Here is a 22,161-nt window from a genome sequence, read left to right on the forward strand (position 1 = left end):
CAGCCCTGTCTTCCCGATGTAAACAGGCATAGATTAAAACAGTATCCTCTGGATGTTGGTATCTATTCCCAGCATCAAACACATGGAGTATTCGTTCATTAACGAACATACAGCAACGGGGGTCTGCGATTTATTTCTGTGTGTCAATACATTTCCAGCGATATTGTCATAGACAGTAAAGCTAAGTGCAATACACATGCAAATAAAAGGGGGGCATTGCAGTAGTACTGTGTTGCATTATAAGCCAATAGTGTAAACATTTTTGATTGAAATATTATAAAAATATGTACTTAGAACTGGAGTAATGCTGCAGTAAAGTTTTGCAATGGTAGGGCTGAAGTTGTATCTGCATAATGCATTTATTGTACTGTCGTTTTACTGCTACCATTATTTACTACTTCAATCTTACATGAAACAAATGTCTTTATTATAATATGTGTATTTTACTGTATGCAACACTGTGATATTACACTGTTTAGAAGGCACAGTTTCCACATAGGAACTTTTTTTTTCCGAGACGTGATTTGTGCCACCCGAGCTTATTTTGTAAACGGGACTTTAAAAAAAAAAAAAAATGGCGTCACCCACGGCGAGTAAGATTTTCCCGTTTCGAGATAGCCGAGCGGTCCCGGACCCGGTTCTGGAACTCAGCCCGGAGTGTTTACATCCAACGCCGGTTCCGATCGTCATTGACAATGGTTCTTTCCAGACCCGGGCTGGCTGGGGCTGCGGCGGCGACAGGTTTGACGAGCCCAGTCTGATATTCAAGTCGGTGGCGGCGCGGAGTCGAGGCGCAGCCCGCAGCGAGACCCAAATCGGAAACGATATCCCCAACCTGGAGCCGCTCCGCTGGCTTCTCAAAAGCCAGTTCGACCGGAACGTGGTGGTCAATTTCGAGATTCAAGAGCTCATGTTTGATTACATATTTATGCACTTGGGAATCACCACAGAGGTGAGCAACACATCAGTCCTATAATGTGTTAATAACAAATATGAATAATCAGCTTTTAAAGGTAATTGCAGGTTTCGCGTTTCACTGCGTACGTTTCCTAACAGTATACATTAAATGTTTGCAAAATATTAGTGATTGAACGAGACTTTTTTGTTTTTGGCTGTGGTACTCGTATTATCAGTGATAAATAATCTCTTTCAATCTTTTTCTAGTTTAATCCGTCAATAATGTTACCTTGCGAGTTAACATCCGTCCTGCATGCTGCTTCTCCGCACCTTCTGTACTCGGGGGGGGGGGGGGGGGGGGGGGGGAATGGAATGGACCTGGACAGAACACAAGAAACACTTGCAATATATAGCACGCACTTGGACAGCCGTTCACATGACTGATTCATTCCTTATGCAAATGTAATACCTGGCGTGTAATGATGCACTACTGTATATAAAAAGGACGCCTTCCTGTTGCCAGTCCACATCACCAGTTTGAATTGAATGTGTTTTTTCTAACAACCGAACCACATGAATACCCCTTTCCCCAGGGCTGTGTGGAGCACCCAGTAGTTTTAACAGAGTCGCCCTGCAACCCGCTGCACAGCCGACAGATGATGTCCGAGCTCCTGTTTGAGTGCTACCGAGTGCCCAGGGTATCCTATGGGGTGGACAGCTTGTACAGTTACTACCACAACACCATCAAGAGGGGGCTGGACCCTCCATCCACTGGACTAGTCATCTCTTCGGGGTATCACTGCTCGCACGTATTGCCAGTTTTAAATGGAAGGTAAGTCTCATCTCCCATCAGTACTTCTATCTTTTTATCATGTCAGGGTTTTATTTCATTACCGCTGGAGCGCTGAAAGGTTTTTCTTCAGCAAGATGAATTGGGGTGTTACAGTAACAAGCATTTGGGTTGGGGGTTCATATTTCTATTGATCCTAAGGGGATATGATTGATAACATAAAAATCTAACCTAGAAGTGCTATACAATGCAGGGCTGGAAATAAGACTCCCATGGCATAGCACTTTGATCTGTTTCTGGTTTTACTATTTAAAAAGACACACCTAAGCTTGTTACCTATACACTAGCCTTCCATAGTCTATTGCATTGAACCAATAGATCTAAAAGCAGCCAGAAACAAGGCAGCAGTTGTCGGTTAAAATGAAAACGTGCGATACTGCTGTGAATCAGCAATGCAGACAGGCACGGCTGTGTCTCCAGTGAAGCAAGACTGGCTCTGGGTTTTCCTGCAGGCTGGATGCCAGGAACTGCAAGCGCATCAATGTGGGGGGCAGCCACTCAGCTTCATACCTGCAGAGGCTGCTGCAGCTGAAGTACCCAGGACACCTGGCAGCCATCACACTGAGCCGCATGGAGGAGTGCCTGCACCAGCACTGCTACATCGCACAGGACTACCAGCAGGGTGAGCAGCTGCCTTCCCCTTCCCCTTCCCCTTCCCTTTCTCCTTCTCCTTTCCCAAAGAATATGCTTTGATCTGATAAGAGTGCATCATCATCCGTAGGTTATGTGGCTCTGCAGGTGACCAAAGTAATTACAATACTTGTTGCCCATTTCGTTTTCATTGTTTTTGGTAAATTAGTTTATAGAAATAATGGCTGGTTGGAAGACAATTTGATAGCATTTTTTTTTTTTTTTTTTTTTAGCATTTTGAGCTTCATCAAGTTTAAAGCTCAGCTGCTTATATTTGCTTGATTAAGTTCTCATGTCTGTAATCAGGTTTACAGTACACCTGTAAATGTGTTACATTCTTATCGTTAGAATATGTAGCCATGAAAGGCTTTTTCTTGTTTCATTACCTCGCTGCCACACTAGAGGGACTCTGTCCTTCAGTACAGTGGAACGGATATTTGACTGCATACTGTAAACGAATGACTTGGATTGAAAGATTTGTGTGTTTTGGTATCTCAAAGGTGCCTGAATATTTAAGTGAGGTTTATTTTCATTATTTTCTTTTGGGGTCCCATGTGAGAGTCTTGTGTGCCTCACATTTTTGCAGGTGGGTTCCTAATACCTGCTGCACAGGGAGTAAACCTACAGTGTGAAAATATGAGACTTGCATGAAAGCGTGACCCCTTTTACATTGGGGAGCAATATGATCTGCTTCTATGTTAAATGTAGACCTGTTGTAATGCCAAAGCTCCTCTAATTTGTTGCTGCCCCCTAGAACTGGATCGATGGCGCTGCGGGGAGTTCTATGAGAAGGAGGTTCACCGGCTGCAGCTGCCCTTCTCCCAGAAGCTCCTGAGCAACACGCTGAGTGCCGAGGAGCGGCTGGAGAGACGGTCACAGCAGCTGCGGCGCCTGCAGGAGCTGAACGCGCGGCGCAGGGAGGAGAAGCTGCAGCTCGACCAGGAGCGACTCGAGAGACTGCTCAGTGTGCAGGTAACAGACATGCAGACAAACATCAGAGTGCTTATAGCACAGCGAACCCCATTAGTGTTAATCACAGTGCTTATAACACAGAGAACCCCATTAGTGTTACTCAGAGTGCTTATAACACAGAAACTCGTTACTGTTCACCTAAATAATATTAACCCTTTCAGTCCTGTTTTAACACTATTTGACTTTAAAGACCCATTTACCAAAATACATGTAAAAGAAAATATTTTGTCCGTTCTCATGTATACGCATGCCTGTGTTTCGTGCGTGGAGTTCCCAGTACTACGTAGAGTTCTCCTGCGAGAGCCCTGAGCCTGTCTGTCTCTCTCTGCCTGTGTGTCTCTTCAGGAGCTGCTGGAGGATGGGCTGCTGGAGCAGTTCCACAAGGCTCTGGTGGAGCTCAACATGGACTCTGCGGAGGAGCTGCAGTCTTACATCAACAAGCTGAGCCTGGCTGTGGAGCAGAGCAAGCACAAGATCCTGCAGGCAGAGGGCATCGTGGAGGTGGAGGTGGTGGACATCAAGCCAGAGGTGGGGCTCCACGTGGAGCTGTGTGTGCCGGATCAGGGGAGGCTTCTTGTCCTCTGCATCATGGGTGGCCACTCCTGGTTTTTGTTCCAACCCTGTTCTAAATGGTTTAATCGAACCAATTAAACCTCCATCCAGTCCAGTAGATACTGTTTCCAATGAGACAGGGGTCTGTGTGTCAGACACTTTTTTTTTTTTCTGAAATATGAACCAATAGAAAGAATAAGAATGATTAGCTATTCTCTTACTGGTTCCATTACAGAGTGATGTAAATCCTGTGAAGTGCGTAGCCTCCATTCAGACAGCATGGTATGTGCAACGCTGTTGCCCAAGAGCACAGTATAACACAAATAAGGCCTCCATGGTTACCCCTGAATGATTAATGAGCCTGATCTCCCAATATAGCCAGTGGTAGAAGCTGCATGTTGCCACGTTCCCTGCTCTTTTAATTATTGGTACATATTTACTCTTCAGCTTTCCTTTACACTTGCTAATTTGTTTTTGAACAATTCAGGGTTTTTAATTTTTTTTTCCATTAGCCACTTAAGGGAATCCATGCAACTTGCACACCACATCTTTGTAAAACTTGAAAATCTGAATTGTAACCTGGCTTTATTGTAAATATACAATACATCTGATTAAATAGCAGCAGCTTTCTGAATTTCAGTCCCATTTTCAAACAGCCTAAAATCGTTAACAATCCAGTAATCTGTCAACCCAATTGGTGCAAAATATGTGATTTAGAGTGTAGTGCTGTTATTGCCATTGGCTGCACAGGAGGTTCTCAACACGCTGCTGAAGACAATGCTGTAGCGGATTGTACTGTATGTAATCCTGTTATGCTTTTTTCAAACCTACCTAGTGCTGCAGATGTTCAGCTTACTATATACTGAGGAAGCGTTTCCCTGTTGCAGACCCCCGATCTGGAGCAGACCCTGGATGAGTCCGAGCTGGAGCCAGAGTTCAGCGAGGACCATACCGAAGTGGAGAAGCCGGCCAATCCTGTGCAGGTACATCCGGCTGCTGGAAGTCAGGGGGGCAGTCCTCCAGCTCTTGCTTGTCTTTCCAGTAAATAAAAAGAAGGCATGTTTAAACAGCGATGCTGTTCAGATTCCCCCACTGTTTAGATTAATTGAATAGTCCCTGCAGCACTGACACCAGCTCCCTTGTGCCCTCTTGTTTCAGCCCATGTTCAACCTGGCAGAGTATCACCAGCTGTTCCTGGGCACGGAGAGGCTGCGGGTTCCCGAGATCATATTCCAGCCATCGATGATCGGAGAGGAGCAGGCTGGCATAGTGGAGACTGTGCAGTATGTGTTGGACAGGTACAGTGCCCCCCGCCCTCCACCACACAGATGCTGGACTGAATAAAGGTTTTCATATCCAGTGAAGTGCTGCTTTCCTACTGTGCTACCTTTTGGGGTAGAAAGATTCTGAGTGACTGCTGTAATCTGAATTGAGCATTCCACTCAGGATTGCTAAGTACACTCTTGGTCAACTTGCCAGGCCAGTATGAGGTTGTTTTATGTTTTTATTTATTTTATGCATGAATCCTTCCTATTGATTTCAATATTAGGGCTCTGAAACAATCTTTGTTTCTATACTTTAGGCTTCTCTTAGTCATTTTAAACAAGTGGTGGCTGTTCTTTAGCAATCCTTCTAAACCTTTATGAAAATCTTGCTAGCTTTAAAATTTCCCAGTACAACAAGTCTAGAGCCCCTGTGCTCTGTGCAATAGGAAGACCATTCCCTTCATAGTGAGTAGAAGAGCCCTATGATTAACAAGGAGTCATCTTGTGCTTGAGGTGGATGCTTTTACTGACTTATGTTGCCGTAGCTCTGCAACGTGACATTTTGAAATATCTGTCTCTGCTGAAGGTCCCGTAAATAAATCACCAGTTACTGGCTGTTTTATGTTTAATGTTCTGGATCATTTAGTAACCAGTCCTGTTTTTTGAGTCAATTCCATTTAATGTCATAAGGCCAATCAATCTAAAACTACCGTTCGTTTTACTCAGTGGTTTTCAGTGTAATTGGTTTGTTCTTGTGCTGGGTGTATAAAGTCATAGCACAGCTGGCACCATAGTGGTGAAGAATACTGTACCAGCCTGTTTTGCTGTGACAGAGTTGGCATCAGAAGACCTCGTCTCGGTTGTTAATTTTATGAAAGTGAAATGGCAGCACATGATGGGAGGAATGTGGAAACTCCCACAGGAGCTAGGTTGGGTACGGTGGACCTTATTTTTTAACATGGCATTGGCCTTGCAGTTACTGTACATTGGGGTATAATGCAGTGCTTGTACTGTGACTTTGGTACTGCACTGTGGCTGAGTTATACTGCTAATTCCGTTATACTGTGACATTCCAATTGTTGCCCCACTGTCTTGCAGGTACCCCAAGGAGCAGCAGGGGGCGCTGGTTCAGAATGTGCTGCTGACCGGGGGAAACCTGATGTACCCGGGCATGAGGGAGAGGCTTGAGAGAGAGCTGCTGGCGATCAGACCCTTCCAGTCCCACTTTCAGGTACAGCTAAACACTGCACAGACAAAGGCACAAGCCCAAACATGTGTCCACTTCCGACTTCCTTCACGGTTTTGGTATACCTAATGAAAAGCTCTTTGATTTGTTTGCTCCGAGGAAGTTACCCTGTGTTGGATTTAATGGTTCCAAAGAACCTGTCGATGTTATCTGTGTTGAATTCATTGGAGTCTGTGTTGGACTTCACAGATAAACAGTACTCATTTCTCTCTCATGGTTCATTCTGCTAGGTAAGCATGGCCTCCAATCCAGTGCTGGATGCCTGGTACGGTGCCCGGGATTGGGCTCTGCTGTATACTGACCGAGAGGAAGGCTGGATCACAAGGAGCGACTACGAGGAGAAGGGGGGAGAGTATTTAAAAGAACACTGCGCGTCAAACACATTCATCCCCATGAGCATCGCCAAACAGACTCCTAAAGCTCCAGAGCCAGCACCAGCTCCCATTGCTCCCAGCACTCCCATCACAGGCTGAGTCGCTCGCTGAAGATTATGTAGGGGCTCCACCAGTACGAGTGGGAGCTGGGACAGCAGTGGCACACAGCAGAGATGCCCAGGAACAGTTCACCAACGCTTTACATTTGGACTAGTCTATATGGTATCCAAGCTGATGTCATGTACCGTCATGCTGCATGCTAACCCTGATGTGGTAATTAGCATGCAGGAAACTTTGCAGCTTGAGGAACGTTTAAAGCTGTTGCTTGGTTCTGAACTATGAAGAAAACAAGACTTGAGCCGTGCTAGCAAGTTCATGTGGTTGCTATTTTTTTATTTTTATTATTCAATTTTTTTTTTTTAATCCAAGCCTTGTATATGCAAATATAAAAGGGGACCAACAGATTTGAGTCTGTGTGTACTTTCTTCAACCAGAGACTACTGATTCTCCTTGCTGTCTTTGCAAGCTGATTAACAGCCTTGAATGGGCTGCTTGACTTCTAAATCAAATGGTCATATTGTGTCAGTTGGACAGCTCCACTCAGAGTTGATCCTTATTCATTGGAATTGGTAGAATAAACCCCAATCTCTTCTTCTTTGAAATACTCCTGCATATGGATGCTAGTCTTTTATTCACCCTTTTGTCAAAAATGCACTCAATCATGCAGTGCATTCAGTACTCACAACGGGGTGCATCCGGTCTCGTGTGTGTAATGTAAAAACACAAAGAAAGATACTGCAGCCTGTTTATACTTACAGTTCCAGTGATGGAAACAAGGCTCCCACTGCATAGTGGTTTGATCCAGTCCTGGTTTGATTATTGTCTTAAAAAGACACACAAGAGGTTATTTATCTGTACAGTGTGCCAAATCAAGCTCGTAATAAAACCTGGAATGTGTGAAACGCCTATTGAACAGGAGTCTTATTTACCTTCCCTGCAGTTCAATGTACCGTACTGTACTGCATCAGAAGATGAAATATGAGACGTTTTAAGTACAGGTTGCTGTTTTCACAGCGGGAGGATCATTCACGCGACACATACAGGGACATTACATCTGGTTTCACAGACTGATTACTTAGTTATCTTGAACTTTTTACTTAAATTGACTCTCCGAAGTGCAAGATTAGTGCTAGCCGGGGTCTGAGAAACCACATAGCAGGGCATGTGTGCACACTAAGTTGCTTAAGAACAAAGTAAAATGTACAAATAGGTGGCCATCCTTTTATTTTTCTCCATTAACCGGGTCCACATCAAGTGAAGTGCTCTGTATTTAACCTCAGAAATTCAGTTTGATACTTTGACGGGAATTGGATACTCTAGTGCCACGCTAATCCATGATGTGCTGAACTTTGACAGGGGAATTGGATATTCTATTGCCATGCTAATCCATGATGCGCTGTACTTTGATCACTCTGGTTCTAGGGTGTGAACACGTAGGAGACCCTCCAGAATCTTGCAAACTCACTGCCCAGATTTCCCTACTTTCTATCTCTGATGAGTGGTTATTACAGCATTGCAGTAGCAAATCTTGTATTTTGCAAAATTTGACAATTTCAGCTGGTTACCTGTTTATTGAAAATCTAACCGCTCAGTTAATTGAGGTTCTGTTGATGTCTAAATAATTCAGTAGGCCATCGAGCTCAGGTCTATTTCAAGTGGGACTCGTCAGCCCCAGTTTGGATAGCAAGTTGACAGCTCACAATCTCTGCAACATGAAATCCGGTATAAACCAAACTGATTTCTTCGAAATGACTCGCTGGCTTGCCAGAGCTGTGTCTTCAATACAACCCCTGGGTATCTGTCGGAGGGGAGGGGGAAGGGAAGTGATTTAACAAAATGCTACAGTAAATGTGTGTAGCAAAGACTCAAACATCAGGGTCACTCGGGGGCAAGAAGACATCACCTGGAGGTAGTGAGGTGGTTAAAAAGGGATAAGCTGTGATGATCAGAACAACATCTCCTTCCCTTGTGTGCTTTCATTTTATTCATTTCACAGGGGTAACGCTGATGGGTTAACTCACAAGCGGTCTTCCAATGAAACTGCAAACCAAATCTCTGATTCACTAAAGATGGGAAACAAAAGGTTATATTGTCGAAGAAAGCACTTCTAAAGTGAACTGCTACGATCAAGCGTGCAGGACATGTAGGGGGGAATACACATCTGCTTCAAAGAGAAGACAACAAGTGCATCTCCCTCGCAGGGTTGGTGACAGTCAGTGTGCATAATGCAAACCAACATGCCTGCGTAACGCGTGGGGAATAGTCCAAACCAACGGCTGTTTCTTGAAACTTGAATCACGTCTGGAAACTGATGAGACTGAGCGCAACACATTTAGCAGGAGCTTGCATCCTTATTTTTTTTTTCTTTTACAAAACATCTGCCCCGTCTCCCACCTGATACATAACCTGCAGCTGCCATGTTAAATCATAGCAGGGACCGCGCAATCCGCATTCATTACAGCATTGCTGGCATTCTCGACTTGTTTGAATGAGACCGGACGCTATGGAATACCACAGGACTCAGGAATCCCATGATTTTAATATAGCCTTGGTATTTCGTCTGCCTGAAGCAGAATGACATTTCCTGGCTATTTCTTTTTCCCTCTGTTCAGAACAGAAACCGATTTGCAAGATGATTTCCAACAACAAAACCCATTACGTTTTTTCATTATCTAGGCTTACCCTACTGGTCTCTCTCTCTCTCTCTTTCTCCCTTTAATATTAATCTGCCCTCGTCTTTATGCTGGTCTAACAGTGATCCAGAGATTTTTAATTTTTTAGAACCAAATTACATTTATGTCTCGATCAGACAGCTACACACTCATCTACATTTCTGTTTCAGCTCTTCCATGATTCAAACTTGTGTTATAGACTTCTTATACCTTGATAGGAGCAAAACACACACCTTGTAACTAAAGATGTCAATGGGTTAGGTCAGATTGGAAGAAAACGAGATGCAGTTGCCTCTCCCTCATTCACACACACACACACACACACACACACACACACACACACACACACACACACACACACACACACACACACACACACACACACACACACACACACACACACACACACACACACACACACACACCACCCCTCCCCTCCCGAAGCAAGATCTCTTCTTGCCTCTCTGTATGGTCAGCACTGGTTCTGAATTTGCCAGGACTGTAAAACTACTCTCGAAGAGCAGAGAATGCCAGCTGTTTGTGTAAAGTGGCTTGTGCAGGTCCTGTGAGGCAACACAGTTAAAAATATACCAGAGGGGTTGAAAGTTGTAGACCCGTCCTTCTCAGATTGCGTTACAAGAACATGCTCTGGCGGTCTGAGGTTAAGCAGGTGGGGTGAAAACACTGCTGTAGTAGCCAGGCTGCATGCTGCAGAGGGGGGCCCGCTGCCGTACCTCAACACTCAGGTATTCATCAGTTATGTCCTGTGGGCGTGGTGAGGTAATGGCATTGAAGCTGCTTGTCCAAGGGGCTGCCATCCTCTTGTACTGTACAGTGGTTGTCTTGCGAAATGCGGTTGAGAAAGAGGCGTATAATCGATCTGTAAAAACAAGATTTATTAGGGCTACCTGACAATGCATGCTGCAAACTGGGTGGGTTGCAGGAGAGCGTCAGGACTTACTGGCTCATGAAACAGACCTCTGTTGAAATGCGACCCCTGTCCCCAACCCAGACACTCTCATGAAGCCCATAGATTGTGTAACCCTTTCCACCCACTCCTCCATGAAACTTGCCTTTCACTACTTGGTTGGTGAGTTCCCCTCCTCACTACAATGCACAGAGCAGAGGCTTCGTTTTCACTGATGTCTCTGCAAACAGAGGGACTCTCCCCTCCTGTGCGTTGATTAAAAAAGGCCTGCGTGTGGATTTCAGAAGGGCTCAGACACAGCGCAGTGTACCGGTGATTAGTGACACAGTAATAGCTTGTAAAAACGCTAGATTCTGTAGATGCTATCCATTTACATGGTATGGGTGCACTGAGCTTATGCACTGCTGTTTATTTCTAAATTGCTTTCAAAAACGTACAATGTGCACTAACAGAACAAATAGCTGCAAAGTTGTACTTAACGCGTATTATTAACCAAAACGAAAGCGATTACAGTAATCGTCCGTGATTTTAACTGAATGAAAAATGCCTTTTTATGTGTACATTGCGCATTTGTGATTACATTTGAAATATAATATATATATATATATATATATATATATATATATATATATATATATATATATATATATATATATATATATATATATACACACATAAAAAACACAAGATTTTGTTAATTTTTGGCTTCTGATAAACCAAATTTTTAAAACTCAAGTCTCCTCCCCCGTCTTCAGTACTCACTCCGCCCGGGAGGAGTAGCTATAGCTGTGGGCGTGTTTCATGAAGCAACCGCTTAGCGTCTATCGAACCAATACTACTGTAGCTAAAAAGCAGCACCAGATACCAGCGACGGCTGGAACGGGACTATGTGAACCTCAGCTAAAAACTGCACGTTTACACAGCCGTGATCGGGACCGCATCGTTCACAAAAGTGGCCTTTCAACTAACTGTGAGTGAGCCATTTCCAAATTCTTGTTATATTATTGTTATTCCGTGACTCGTCGCTATGTTCATTTTGCGGGGTCCTTGTATTTTGTAAATTATTTTGCAGCCAGCGGTTATTTGGTGTTCTTACAGTACAATGTTGAAGGACAAGGCAGCAGGAACGAGCAATTAACTGTAAACCCTCGTTTTCGTCTGGTGTTATACCGTGTTACTCACTGCACTGTACCGCTATCACTTGCTGTGGGTTTAGCGCTGTCTTTGAACATTTGAGAAGAGAAAGAGGCGATCTGGTTTCAGAATTTTATGACACTTTTTTTCAGATTTTTTTTTTTTTTTTAATAGAACAAAAGGGGCGGATTAATGAAATAATTGCACCCAAATGCAGCAATCACAGAACGGTTTCCTGTTTTAGAAATCCGTTAAAAAAAGAAAAAATAACAAAATAAATTAACAAAACAATACAATAATACCAACAATAAAATAATAATAATAATAATAATATAATATTTTTTATTTGTTGGATGTGTGTAATATACAAGATCACTTACATTGATGTGTCTGCATGCCCATTCTTAAAGTCCGTTTAAGATCAATTCTCTTTAAAATGTTATACTTTATAATTCTGCAACATAACTAGGGAATTTGATCTGTTGAACACACAGGACATATACAATGTGTTTATAACAGTCGTTATGCAGTAGGACATGTTCATGTTAATTTTCAGTATCGTGATCGTAATATATAGCTCATTTGAATAGCCTGTGATAGTTCAGAAATCATCCTACTGGGCTGCTTTAATTATAGTGTGCTGGATCATGGATGAGATGTTCTGTAGTGTCTGATTCTGTGTGAGACAATGTCTGTGTGTCTGTCCGCTTGTATACAGCAGGACTGCTTTAAAAATGTCTTTGTTCATCCATTATTTTCTACATATATTTTTTATTAAGGGCACAAAAAGCCAGGTCTGCAGATAAACAAGAGTTATACCTGGCTGCTATAGGCCAGGTATGCCTATGCTTGATGTGGTTTACTTTGGAAACACATGCAAAATTAACGTCAGAAATGTGGAGCAAGGGGAAGCAAAGTATTCAACATGTTCCTGTAACTCCCACTCACTGAGCCTCACTCAACCTGCGATGAGAGACCCGCTTGTGTCTGAGGCAGGCAAACAACACGCCCTGTACCGGCGAATTGAACCAGTGTGCTGTGCTGTGCACACATTTCTAGCACACAAACAAACTCGATTGCATTTTGTCTCCATACTCAGATATTTCCGTTTGGTGCCAGGGTTAGTGCTTTTAAAAGTTCCTGCCTTTTCACATCATGCATTTTCTACTCCTGTCCCAAGTGCCTGCTTTTATCAGGGTAGGTTTACAATGAATATTTGATAGTCAGGGAAATCAGGGGGCTTTTCTGAGGCACTTGGTTGAGATGCAGAGCTTTCCGCCTGCACTGTCTGGGGATGATTGACATGGGTGGACCCCTGGACATACGTGTGTGTGTGTGTGTGTGTGTGTCACTCTTTTAAGGAAGCTATCTCAATAGAGCTGGCTACATTTGTAAGTGCCAGGAACACATTGTATTCCAGAAGCCTTTGTCAGGCTTTTCCTGTTGTACTGATCAGCCCCTAATAAGCGTTTCCCAAAGTAAAAGCATAGTGAAGTGTATTAAAACAGAATGAAATCATTGTAAAGCCTAGGTAAGCATTGAAAAACACAGAGTGGTATGGTTTCCCATGGGAAAACCATGGAGGAACTGCATAATTCTTGGTAAACTTTCAGAAGGGACAGCTTTAACTCAGGGCTGTAGTTTTAATCCCTTCATATTGCGTTGTTGATAATAGTTTTAGAAATGGCTGGTTTCACTGCCCCCAAATAGATCTGATTTTAGACTGCCTTAAATTAACATTATTAGGCAGTCCAAGATTAGTTGCATTTGGCCATTAATCTCATAGTAACACCTGGAATGGCTCAAGCTGCTATGGAGCTGGAGTTGTATTTCCATTCCTGCAAAGGGGGCATGCAGCATTTCACCTCATGCTTGCTTTTTGTATTCTTTATACATTTGAGAAACTTGTCTGTTTGTAAAATGAGCTCCAGTAGAGCATTCGAGTTATTTTGAAATCTGTTTAAGTGCCTGCTGCACAACACCATTAAAAGGGTTCTGCTTTCCTCCATGGCGTCCCTTCGTCAGCCTCCTTTCTGTATCAAGCACAGTTCTAGCTGCAGGGACACAAACTACTCCTCTTGCCAGTCCATTACTCAGAGTTATAAGCGACATCCTCAAGCGCTGTTATAATTCAGGAAACAGAAATTAATGCCTCAAAGAGCCATCGCTATTAGACTTTTTGGTAATGCTTTATATTGCGTGGCATAAATTCATATTAAACAGACATGCAATTGCATGTTAAAATAATGTTAAATTATTCCTTGTTACTTTCCATTAACATTTAAATCAGATTAACTGTATTTTCAATTCCATTGAATATAAATGGACGTGATATGCAATTACATTTTCAGTCAACATTTGGTTAACGTTAGCAAGAAACCAGCTATTGCGTATTTATTAAATATTTATTTATTTGCCATGCAATATAAAGCGTTATCGACCTTTCTTATGGACACATCAGCACTGGTTATTTATGTGAGCACCAGCTATCAGCCATGTGTGACAGGGAGATGCAGTTTCTACACTGAACAAAAATATAAATTCCACATGTAAAGTGTTGGTCCCATGTTTCATGAGCTGAAATAAAATATCCCAGAAATTTTCCATATACACAAAAGCTTATTTCTCTCAAATTTTGTGCACAAATTTGTTTACATCCCTGTTAGTGAGCATTTCTCTTTTGCCAAGATAATCCATCCACCTGAGAGGTGTGGCATATCAAGAAGCTGATTAAACAGCATGATCATTACACAGGTGCACCTTGTGCTGGTGACAATAAAAGGCCACTCTAAAATGTGCAGTTTTGTCACACAACACAATGCCACAGATGTCTCAAGTTTTGAGGGATTGTGCAATTGGCATGCTGACTGCAGGAATGTCGTTTTAGAGAATTTAACAGTACATCCAACCAGCCTCACAACTGCAGACCACATGTAACCACGCCAACCCTGGACCTCCATATCCAGCTTCTTCACCTGCGGGATCGTCTGAGACCTACCACTTGGACAGCTGATGAAACTGTGGGTTTGCACAACCGAAGAATTTCTGCACCAGCTGTCAGAAGCCGTCTCAGGGAAGCTCATCTGTGTGCTCGTCATCCTCCTCAGGGTCTTGACCTGACTGCAGTTCGGCGTCGTAACCAACTTCAGTGGGCAAATGCTCACCTTCGATGGCCTTCGATGGTAGTAGTAATAATAGCAAAAAAACAAGCTGTTCCAATTTGAATTTGATTATATAGTTTCAGCCACAGTTAAGCAGGTGAGAGAGGGACTGCATGGAGTGGAGACTCCAGCTGTTATCCGATCCGCTCTCCACTGTCACACACTGTTATACAATCCACCCCTTATCTCTGGCTCTCCTGTCCTGGAGTGAGTTCAGTTTCAGTTTCCTCTTTAAAAATCCCTTTTCTTGCAGATGTACTTGCTCATTAGGACTGGTTTGAGATGGTCCACATGGAAAGTAGGCAGATATCTAGATTTTCACTTGCTCACCTGCTAAGGCTGTACGGCCCAGTGGTGAGAGCTGAGGGACTGGGAGGCAGTGTGGACAAGTGGTTAGAGCTGAGAGACTGGGAGACAGTGTGGACAAGTGGTTAGAGCTGTTGGACCCGGAGGCAGGGTAGCTTATTGGTAAACATTGACAAATGTGGTGGTGAGCACTGTGGGACTGGGAGGCCATACAGTCTAACAGTTTGCATTCACAGGGAGTGCTACAATGTTGCAAAGCAGCCCCTGTTGAGTCTGGAAAGGAAAGAAGATCATTGTTTCTGCAGCAGCTCGGGATGCTGTAGAGCATGAGTGGGTGATTGTGTCCGAGACTGCACCCACTGTGAGTCAGGTGATATTTCAAACAGTTTCCATTGGAATATCTCTTAATAATAACCCAGGTCTAACCTGTGACCTCACACTCCAGAGCAACGAGGCCATACTTTTGTGTTGGTTCAGCTCAGGCAGAGAGGTGCCTGCTGCTGTCCTGACTTATAATCACTTCTAGGTAACAATGACCTTAAATCAGTCTGAGCTGACAGCTTTATATTAAAGGATCAAAGAGGAAATAGATTGCAGTTAGCATAGGTGTTTTCATCTGAGCTGATAATAGAGTGTTTAGACTAGTGCTCGTTATTAACCTGCATGGTGGCAGTGCTGGAGAGCTGATAATACAGTGCTTAGACTAGTGCTCATGAGTTAGATGCATGATGAGAGTAGAGAGTTCCAGTGCTTATTATTAAGGAAATCCAATGGATTCCTTCTGGACTGCCCAGCACAGACATTCTTGCTGTCAATGCAATTCACAAATTCATGCCCGTATTTAAACAGCCTGAAGAAATCCCCTTTATAACCAGAAACCATGCTGGGTATTTCTATGCCCCATTTACATTTAAATTTTTGAATACTTCAAAACAATGTGCTGAGGTTGCTGATTATTGTGTAATGTGCCGTCTGTGTGAGCTCTGTGCTGCAAGGCATCGTCCGGCTCTGCACTTCATTTGCAGGATGCATTCAAGGGCTTCAGGCTCCAGTGCTGACAATCACTTTCCACAGGCACTGAATCCATCACGAAGAAGAAGTGTCATAGGGACCTGCAGATAATTTGAGCCCCCCCTAAGTGATTGCTCCACCACCTCCTCCATTCAGTAATCAGCCATGCTGGTAAGGTTTTGTAATGGGTAATTTGATTGCTCATCGAAGCCAACCAGAAACACAGCCGGCTGGGTGGATGCAAACCCATAATGTGGAACATGTCTGTTTGATTAGCTTCTCCTTATTCCACACTCATTGGAGTCTGCTGCATTGGAGGGTTTTAGTAAGGCGTTTTATGGTTTCTAATTAAATGTGTGTCTCTTTTTTTAATTACTTGTGACCTGCTGCTGCTTTATAGTCAGATATCCACTTCCGGCTCATGTCCATTCCAGTCCAGGACCTTGTTACTAAATTACCTTATTCAATTAAACACTCTAAAAACACACACACACACACACACACACATATATATATAGATAGATAGATAGATAGATCAAACATGAGAAATGAAAAAGTAAATGAACCAAGTAGCTCAACATGACCTACAATTTGTAGTTTCTAGAAGAAATTAAAATTAGATAATGTACAATACGGAAGGTTTACATTGAAACTATGATATAATAAATTAGATCGCAAATACATTAACAGGTAAATAGAAATAAATGAGTGTGGTTACCAGGGCATCAAAAACCTCCATGGTTTGTTTTCAAACACATTTTCTCATTATATTATTATTATTATTATTATTATAATAATTATAATAATAATAATAATAATAATAATAATAATAATAATAATAATAATAATAATAATAATAATGAGTCATTTCGCAGACTGAAATGTTGGGAAGTTGGCTCTTTTTTAATATATATTTTATTTCAGTTCAGCCCCCTGAGATTCACCCATAACTTCAGAAACAGACAAACATTTCAGCTAGTGCCTTCCTCAGTGTAATCTCCAGTTACAGTAAGACACACGGATGAAGACTGCAGCCGAATCATTTACTTCTTACAAGTTCAAACCCTTGACATGCACGATGCTGCTTCTTTTTTTGTTGCTTTAAGGTTATTGCATCCTTCACTTTTTGGGCTTTCTGACTGCTAAATTTAGGAATTGTCTTTGCCTGTCCTATTCCTGACCACTAAGCCTGTGCTAAATGGTTCATTCTCCTGATCTGCAGCTGTGCTATTCCTGGCTGCATTTTGTGTGCTCCACTTTATCTTCGACAGAATGGGTTTGCTGATCATGTGGTAGATAACAAGTCTGCACCAGGATCTGTTAGGGGGATGGAGTTTTGTTCTCAAGAATACAGTGCTTGTGCAGAATAAACAGATTCTATAGAACAGATTTAATATAATTAAACAGTACATACAATTATTTGTAATATCCAGGATTATGAACCTGCAGACCTCTTTCACAATAGCAGTCTCCAAGAACTGGGAATGATGGTTTCGTTGAAGGACTGTCGATCTCTGCTGCCAGCGTGCTGGCTGTACAGTGCAGGGAAGCCAGGGAATGCAATTACCTCTGGACTTATTGAATAAGCAAGGTCCCACGGCGCATCTGCTTTCTCCTAATTCAATTCTGTTTTCAAAAAAGCAAATAAGTTGAGTTTATTTGTTCCAGAGCTGGAACGAAAGCCACTCTGTTCTCCTAATCGGAATTCGACTCCATGGATAAACAAACATTTTGCCCTGTGCACAATGCAGCAGTCAATTCCAAACTGCCTCAAGCTAATAATCAAGATCCATATTATGCTGTGTTCAATATTGGTAGACTCTGGATGCCATGTACAGCAGTAAAACAGGTAAAGTCAGCCTATGTCCCCTTATAAAATGGTCCCATAGTAAAAAAGCAAAGTGTAATAAAGCACACAAAACAGGGACTATAACAGGCCTTCACTTGTGCAGACTGAGGCAAGTGCACCCAACTCAGATATTACCAGAGATTAGACTGAGCCCAGGCAGGCTATAATCATGGTCCTCCCTGATGTGGAGACTGTTATTGCTGTCCTTGAGATTAGTCTTTATTTTAGCCTCTGGGACATTATTATACAACTTTGTTAACTATCTAATCTGATGCTGAGATAAGTATTTCCCAGAAACTTTGCTCAAGTATCCGCCAGTATGATGGATTTTATTTTAGGATATCCTCTTACTTACATGATGATCAGATTGTCATTTATTGGCAGATCCTGTCTGACATACTTCTCAGTGCTGTCATCTCATCAGCGGGTTACAGTAGCGCCCTGCAACCCAGTGTAGAGCAAGGGTCGAACAAATATTACAAATTGACAGTGTGAACACTAATTTCATACAATGAAACTGTGCTTTCTACTGCATCTGAAATGCTGGAGAACTTGCTGGCTGCCAGTCTCCATGGATGGGATGCTCTGCATGGAAGTTGAGAGGTGATCTATGGAATCTTTGCCTCACATAATTCTGGAATACAGCGTATACATAAATTCCATTCTATTTGCTAAGAGCTGTCTTTATGGTGGTCTACCGTCCACAATGGAACTGAAACTGAAACTGCTGTGTGATTGTGGCAAAGTGGTTTGTAGTGCTCTGGTGTATAGGTGAGTTGAGGTGCTCCAACAAAGGACAAACACAAAGTCTACCGGTCAGGTTTCTTTTAATGCCCTTTTTAAACCGGGTTTCAAATAATAAAGCTGGCTCTACCCAGCAATGGGTATTGCCAGTGAAAACTGGACCCAAAATAATAAAGCTGGTTCTACCCAGCAATGGGTATTACCAGCTGCAAAATAAAGGGGTTGCAGTCCCGAAATAATAAACACAAAAACACGTCTCCAAACTGGGTGCTCTGGTGCAGGTGCGGTGCTCTGAGTGCTGGTGCTCGTGCGCGTTCAGGTCCGGGCTTCTTGCTGCAGCTCCAGCTTCGTATCAGCCGTCTGGCAAAACAAACACAATACTCCTCAATGAACCCACACTTCATTCAAGATTCCGTCCTTGTCTCCTCCCATTAACCACAACAAAGGAGCCGATTACGGCTTCACGTCCCCCTAAAGTACCCTAAGCCCCGCCCCCTCCGATAGCTAGTTCAATCACGTCTCCTCCAATTCATGACTGAAACTTCGCTCGCCGTACTAGGGCGATGACTCCAGGTACCGTAACGCCGCCCTCTTCCTGAATGGCCGGCTCCCGACTGTCCCCAGGATGAACTGCCCAACCATTCAGTAGGAAGCCCGCAGCTCCTGTTGTACAGTGCCCTCACTGGTCGAGAGGGAGATTTTTGATTCGGATTCATTCATTCTCCGTCACAGTGATGCAGTTACTGTAGAGCAGTTCCTATTTAATGAATAGGTACACATCATTTCAAGAGGTGAGTTTAGACTCCCTTCCCAGACTGTGGGGAGCCTGTATGCATGTGGTACTCTCTACTGCACTAATGTGAAAACTTTTTTTCTAGATCTGTGAAAGCTTGCGTGTGTGTCTGTGTATATGCCTGTGTGTGGGGGTCAGAGTGTGTTTAGCCTGATATTGACAACAGTTATTTCCTTCTCTAGTTTGTAAATGATTTTCTGTCCACAGCATGGCAAGGCAGCATGGCTTTCATATAGAGGGGTTCTGAACCTGCAGCAGGCACACACAGGATGGTCAGGAGTCTGCCCTGGGTCACGCAGAGTCAGCGGCTTACTGTAGCAGGGATCAAACCCAGGCATGCAGAGGATGGACAAAACACTAGAGAAATGTACCACAGACCTGCTGTACATTGCATACACTGTATATAAAAGCTGCAGCTCCCCGCTGCAAGTCAGTTTACAGCCCACTTCAAAGCCCTGTCAGTTTTAAGATTGTATTAGTACTTCTTGTACTGCAGGAGTGTTTTCTAGTCGACTGTGTTTAGACTGGGACTGTGGAAGGCTGTTTGATTAAATTATTACACAGGAAGGAACTTGCGTCTGACTTCCTTTATGAGCTGTGTGTGGTAATGGCTTTCAGACACGCTGGTTAATTGTTAATCTTGTTGCAATTGCAGCACCTCTTCAGAGATTGAAATTTAGCACCAGATCTTGGGCCAGCACGATGGTATTTCAGTAAACAAAAAAAACCTTCTGATATCTAGAATCCCCCCGCATTGAGTTTGGAGACTGCTGTTTAAAACATAATCAGGCCTAGCGAATATGGAGGCTGGAAAGCACTTTGAAGCTTATTGTTGTAAGCCCCCCGATGGGCATAAAATGTATTGTGGTTATGTTCAAAATGCAATGCAATCCCCTGTGTGCCATGCTTAAAACATCTGAACACCCCCTCATAGAAAAAATGGATCAGTCCAGTAAGGCCGAGTCTGAGTTTTGTTGGCCAGTCCACTTGGAGGAGGGGGGGAGGGTGTAGAGGCATGTCTGTGGTGTGCTCAGATGCAGAAGAGCAGGAAGTGGTTAGTCTGCTTTCCAGCTGCGCTCTCTACCTCTGTGGAAGCTTAGTGTGAGGCTGGTTCATCAGAGCCTCACTCCCAGCAATACGCAAACAAACTGCTGAGCAAACGGAGAACACCGGCGCTCATGGCAATTATTACCCGCGCTTCATTATCAAACAACTTGATTATTGATCCTGCATAAAAGACCGTTCGGAAGCGAGCTTCCTGATAAGACAAAAGCAATGATAAGGTAGATCATTGCTTGGGAAGATACAGATGGCAGACAGTTTACTGTACACTAATGATGCGTGAAGGAAAATCTGTTTTGTCATCTTTTTGTTTGTGTTTATTGTCCTCTGGTTTAACTCAGATATTACGGTAGTTTTTATAATGAAAATACTCTCTAAAGTGTTATTAGAGAAAAAGCTATTTTGTCTATATAGCCCAGGCTGGAACAAAGTAAAAAAAGATTAAATCTTCCTGTAGAGCAATAAATTGACTTATCTTTGAATTGGTGACTTAAGGTTTTTACAACAAGCCTCCATCTCCTGTGGCATCATACCCCCTCTAGAGCCGTGATTCATTCTGTGTCTGTCTTGTTTAAACAGATTATTAATGGAAATTTTAATCATTTCTTGCTGTGTATCAAACTACCAGCTGCTTCATTTGAGTTTACTGCAGCGCTGTATAGATGTTAGCCTGGCAATACTTGGCAGCTACAGTACAAAGGTTTTCGTAAGTTATGGCAAATGCATTTTGTATCATTTGATTTCATCACCCTGACTCTTGCGTCGACCCTGTATTAATGTTTAAAACTGAGAAAATGACACCTGACTAGTCACTCTTTCTCCCTGTTAGTTTTGCTGGTTAATATGAAGTGTGTTCTCTCGTATCCTCACAGGATGGTGTCTGTCAGTGCTCAGGAGCTGTGAATCATGGGACGCAGCTGTGAGGAGAGGAGACGGAGCCCCCACTAGAACGCTCCTCCACCGCCCCCAATGGCCAACCACCTGGACCTCCTGAGTGAGCTGCAGTACCTGGAGAAGGTGCCCAGCCTGGAGCGTCTGCGGACCGCCCAGAAACGACGCAACCAGCAGTTGAAGAAATGGGCCCAGTACGAGAAGGAGATGCAGAGCAAGAAGCGCAAGGCGGACAGGAAGAGGAATGCTCCGCTTCCCCCCCGCAAGAGGGTCTCCTTCGCTGCCAGTGTGGCCCTGCTGGAGGCTTCAACCAGGAGCGATGCCGAAGAAGGTAGGAGGCTTGAGACCAGACATGATGAAAGGTTTTTATTCCTCTGACACACACACACACACAACACAGATATCTTCCCACAGTCACTGGCTCCTCTGATGTGCTCAGTAACAGTGCATACTGGCTCCTCTGATGTGCTCAGTAACAGTGCATTAGTGCCCAGCCCGACAGCTCTCTTCCGAATACTGTCACTGGCTCCTCTGATGTGCTCAGTAACAGTGCATTAGTGCCCAGCCCGACAGCTCTCTTCCGAATACACACACTGGCTCCTCTGATGTGCTCAGTAACAGTGCATTAGTGCCCAGCCCGACAGCTCTCTTCCGAATACTGTCACTGGCTCCTCTGATGTGCTCAGTAACAGTGCATTAGTGCCCAGCTCTCTTCCGAATACTGTCAGTAACAGTGCATTAGTGCCCATAACTGGGCTAACTGG

At 43.4% G+C, this 22,161-nt stretch overlaps 2 protein-coding genes across 2 annotated transcripts; both read left to right on the forward strand.

Annotated features, from left to right (window-relative positions):
- The first annotated feature begins 574 nt into the window (after positions 1-574).
- actr5 (actin related protein 5) lies at positions 575-7,746 on the forward strand. Its single transcript, XM_041256843.1, has 9 exons — positions 575-952; positions 1,491-1,729; positions 2,200-2,369; positions 3,132-3,349; positions 3,695-3,877; positions 4,789-4,884; positions 5,060-5,199; positions 6,265-6,397; positions 6,643-7,746. The coding sequence occupies exons 1-9, from the start codon at positions 575-577 to the stop codon at positions 6,883-6,885; spliced, it is 1,800 nt and encodes a 599-aa protein (XP_041112777.1). The 3' UTR covers positions 6,886-7,746.
- Positions 7,747-11,245: 3,499 nt separating this feature from the next.
- On the forward strand, positions 11,246-21,775 carry LOC121320196 (protein phosphatase 1 regulatory inhibitor subunit 16B-like). The gene is made up of 2 exons (XM_041258448.1): positions 11,246-11,416; positions 21,379-21,775. The coding sequence occupies exon 2, from the start codon at positions 21,476-21,478 to the stop codon at positions 21,773-21,775; it is 300 nt and encodes a 99-aa protein (XP_041114382.1). The 5' UTR covers positions 11,246-11,416; positions 21,379-21,475.
- Positions 21,776-22,161: the final 386 nt, after the last annotated feature.

The sequence above is a fragment of the Polyodon spathula genome, chromosome 8, assembly GCF_017654505.1.
Source record: "Polyodon spathula isolate WHYD16114869_AA chromosome 8, ASM1765450v1, whole genome shotgun sequence".
Classification (NCBI taxonomy): Eukaryota; Metazoa; Chordata; class Actinopteri; order Acipenseriformes; family Polyodontidae; genus Polyodon; species Polyodon spathula.

Bases quoted from the DNA above. Each gene is read 5' to 3' on its own strand.
- actr5 (XM_041256843.1), top strand. From the start codon at position 575: ATGGCGTCACCCACGGCGAGTAAGATTTTCCCGTTTCGAGATAGCCGA. The intron at 1,730-2,199 runs GTAAGTCTCATC...GTTTTCCTGCAG, and splicing joins TTGCCAGTTTTAAATGGAAG to GCTGGATGCCAGGAACTGCA. The intron at 4,885-5,059 runs GTACATCCGGCT...CTCTTGTTTCAG, and splicing joins AGCCGGCCAATCCTGTGCAG to CCCATGTTCAACCTGGCAGA.
- LOC121320196 (XM_041258448.1), top strand. From the start codon at position 21,476: ATGGCCAACCACCTGGACCTCCTGAGTGAGCTGCAGTACCTGGAGAAG.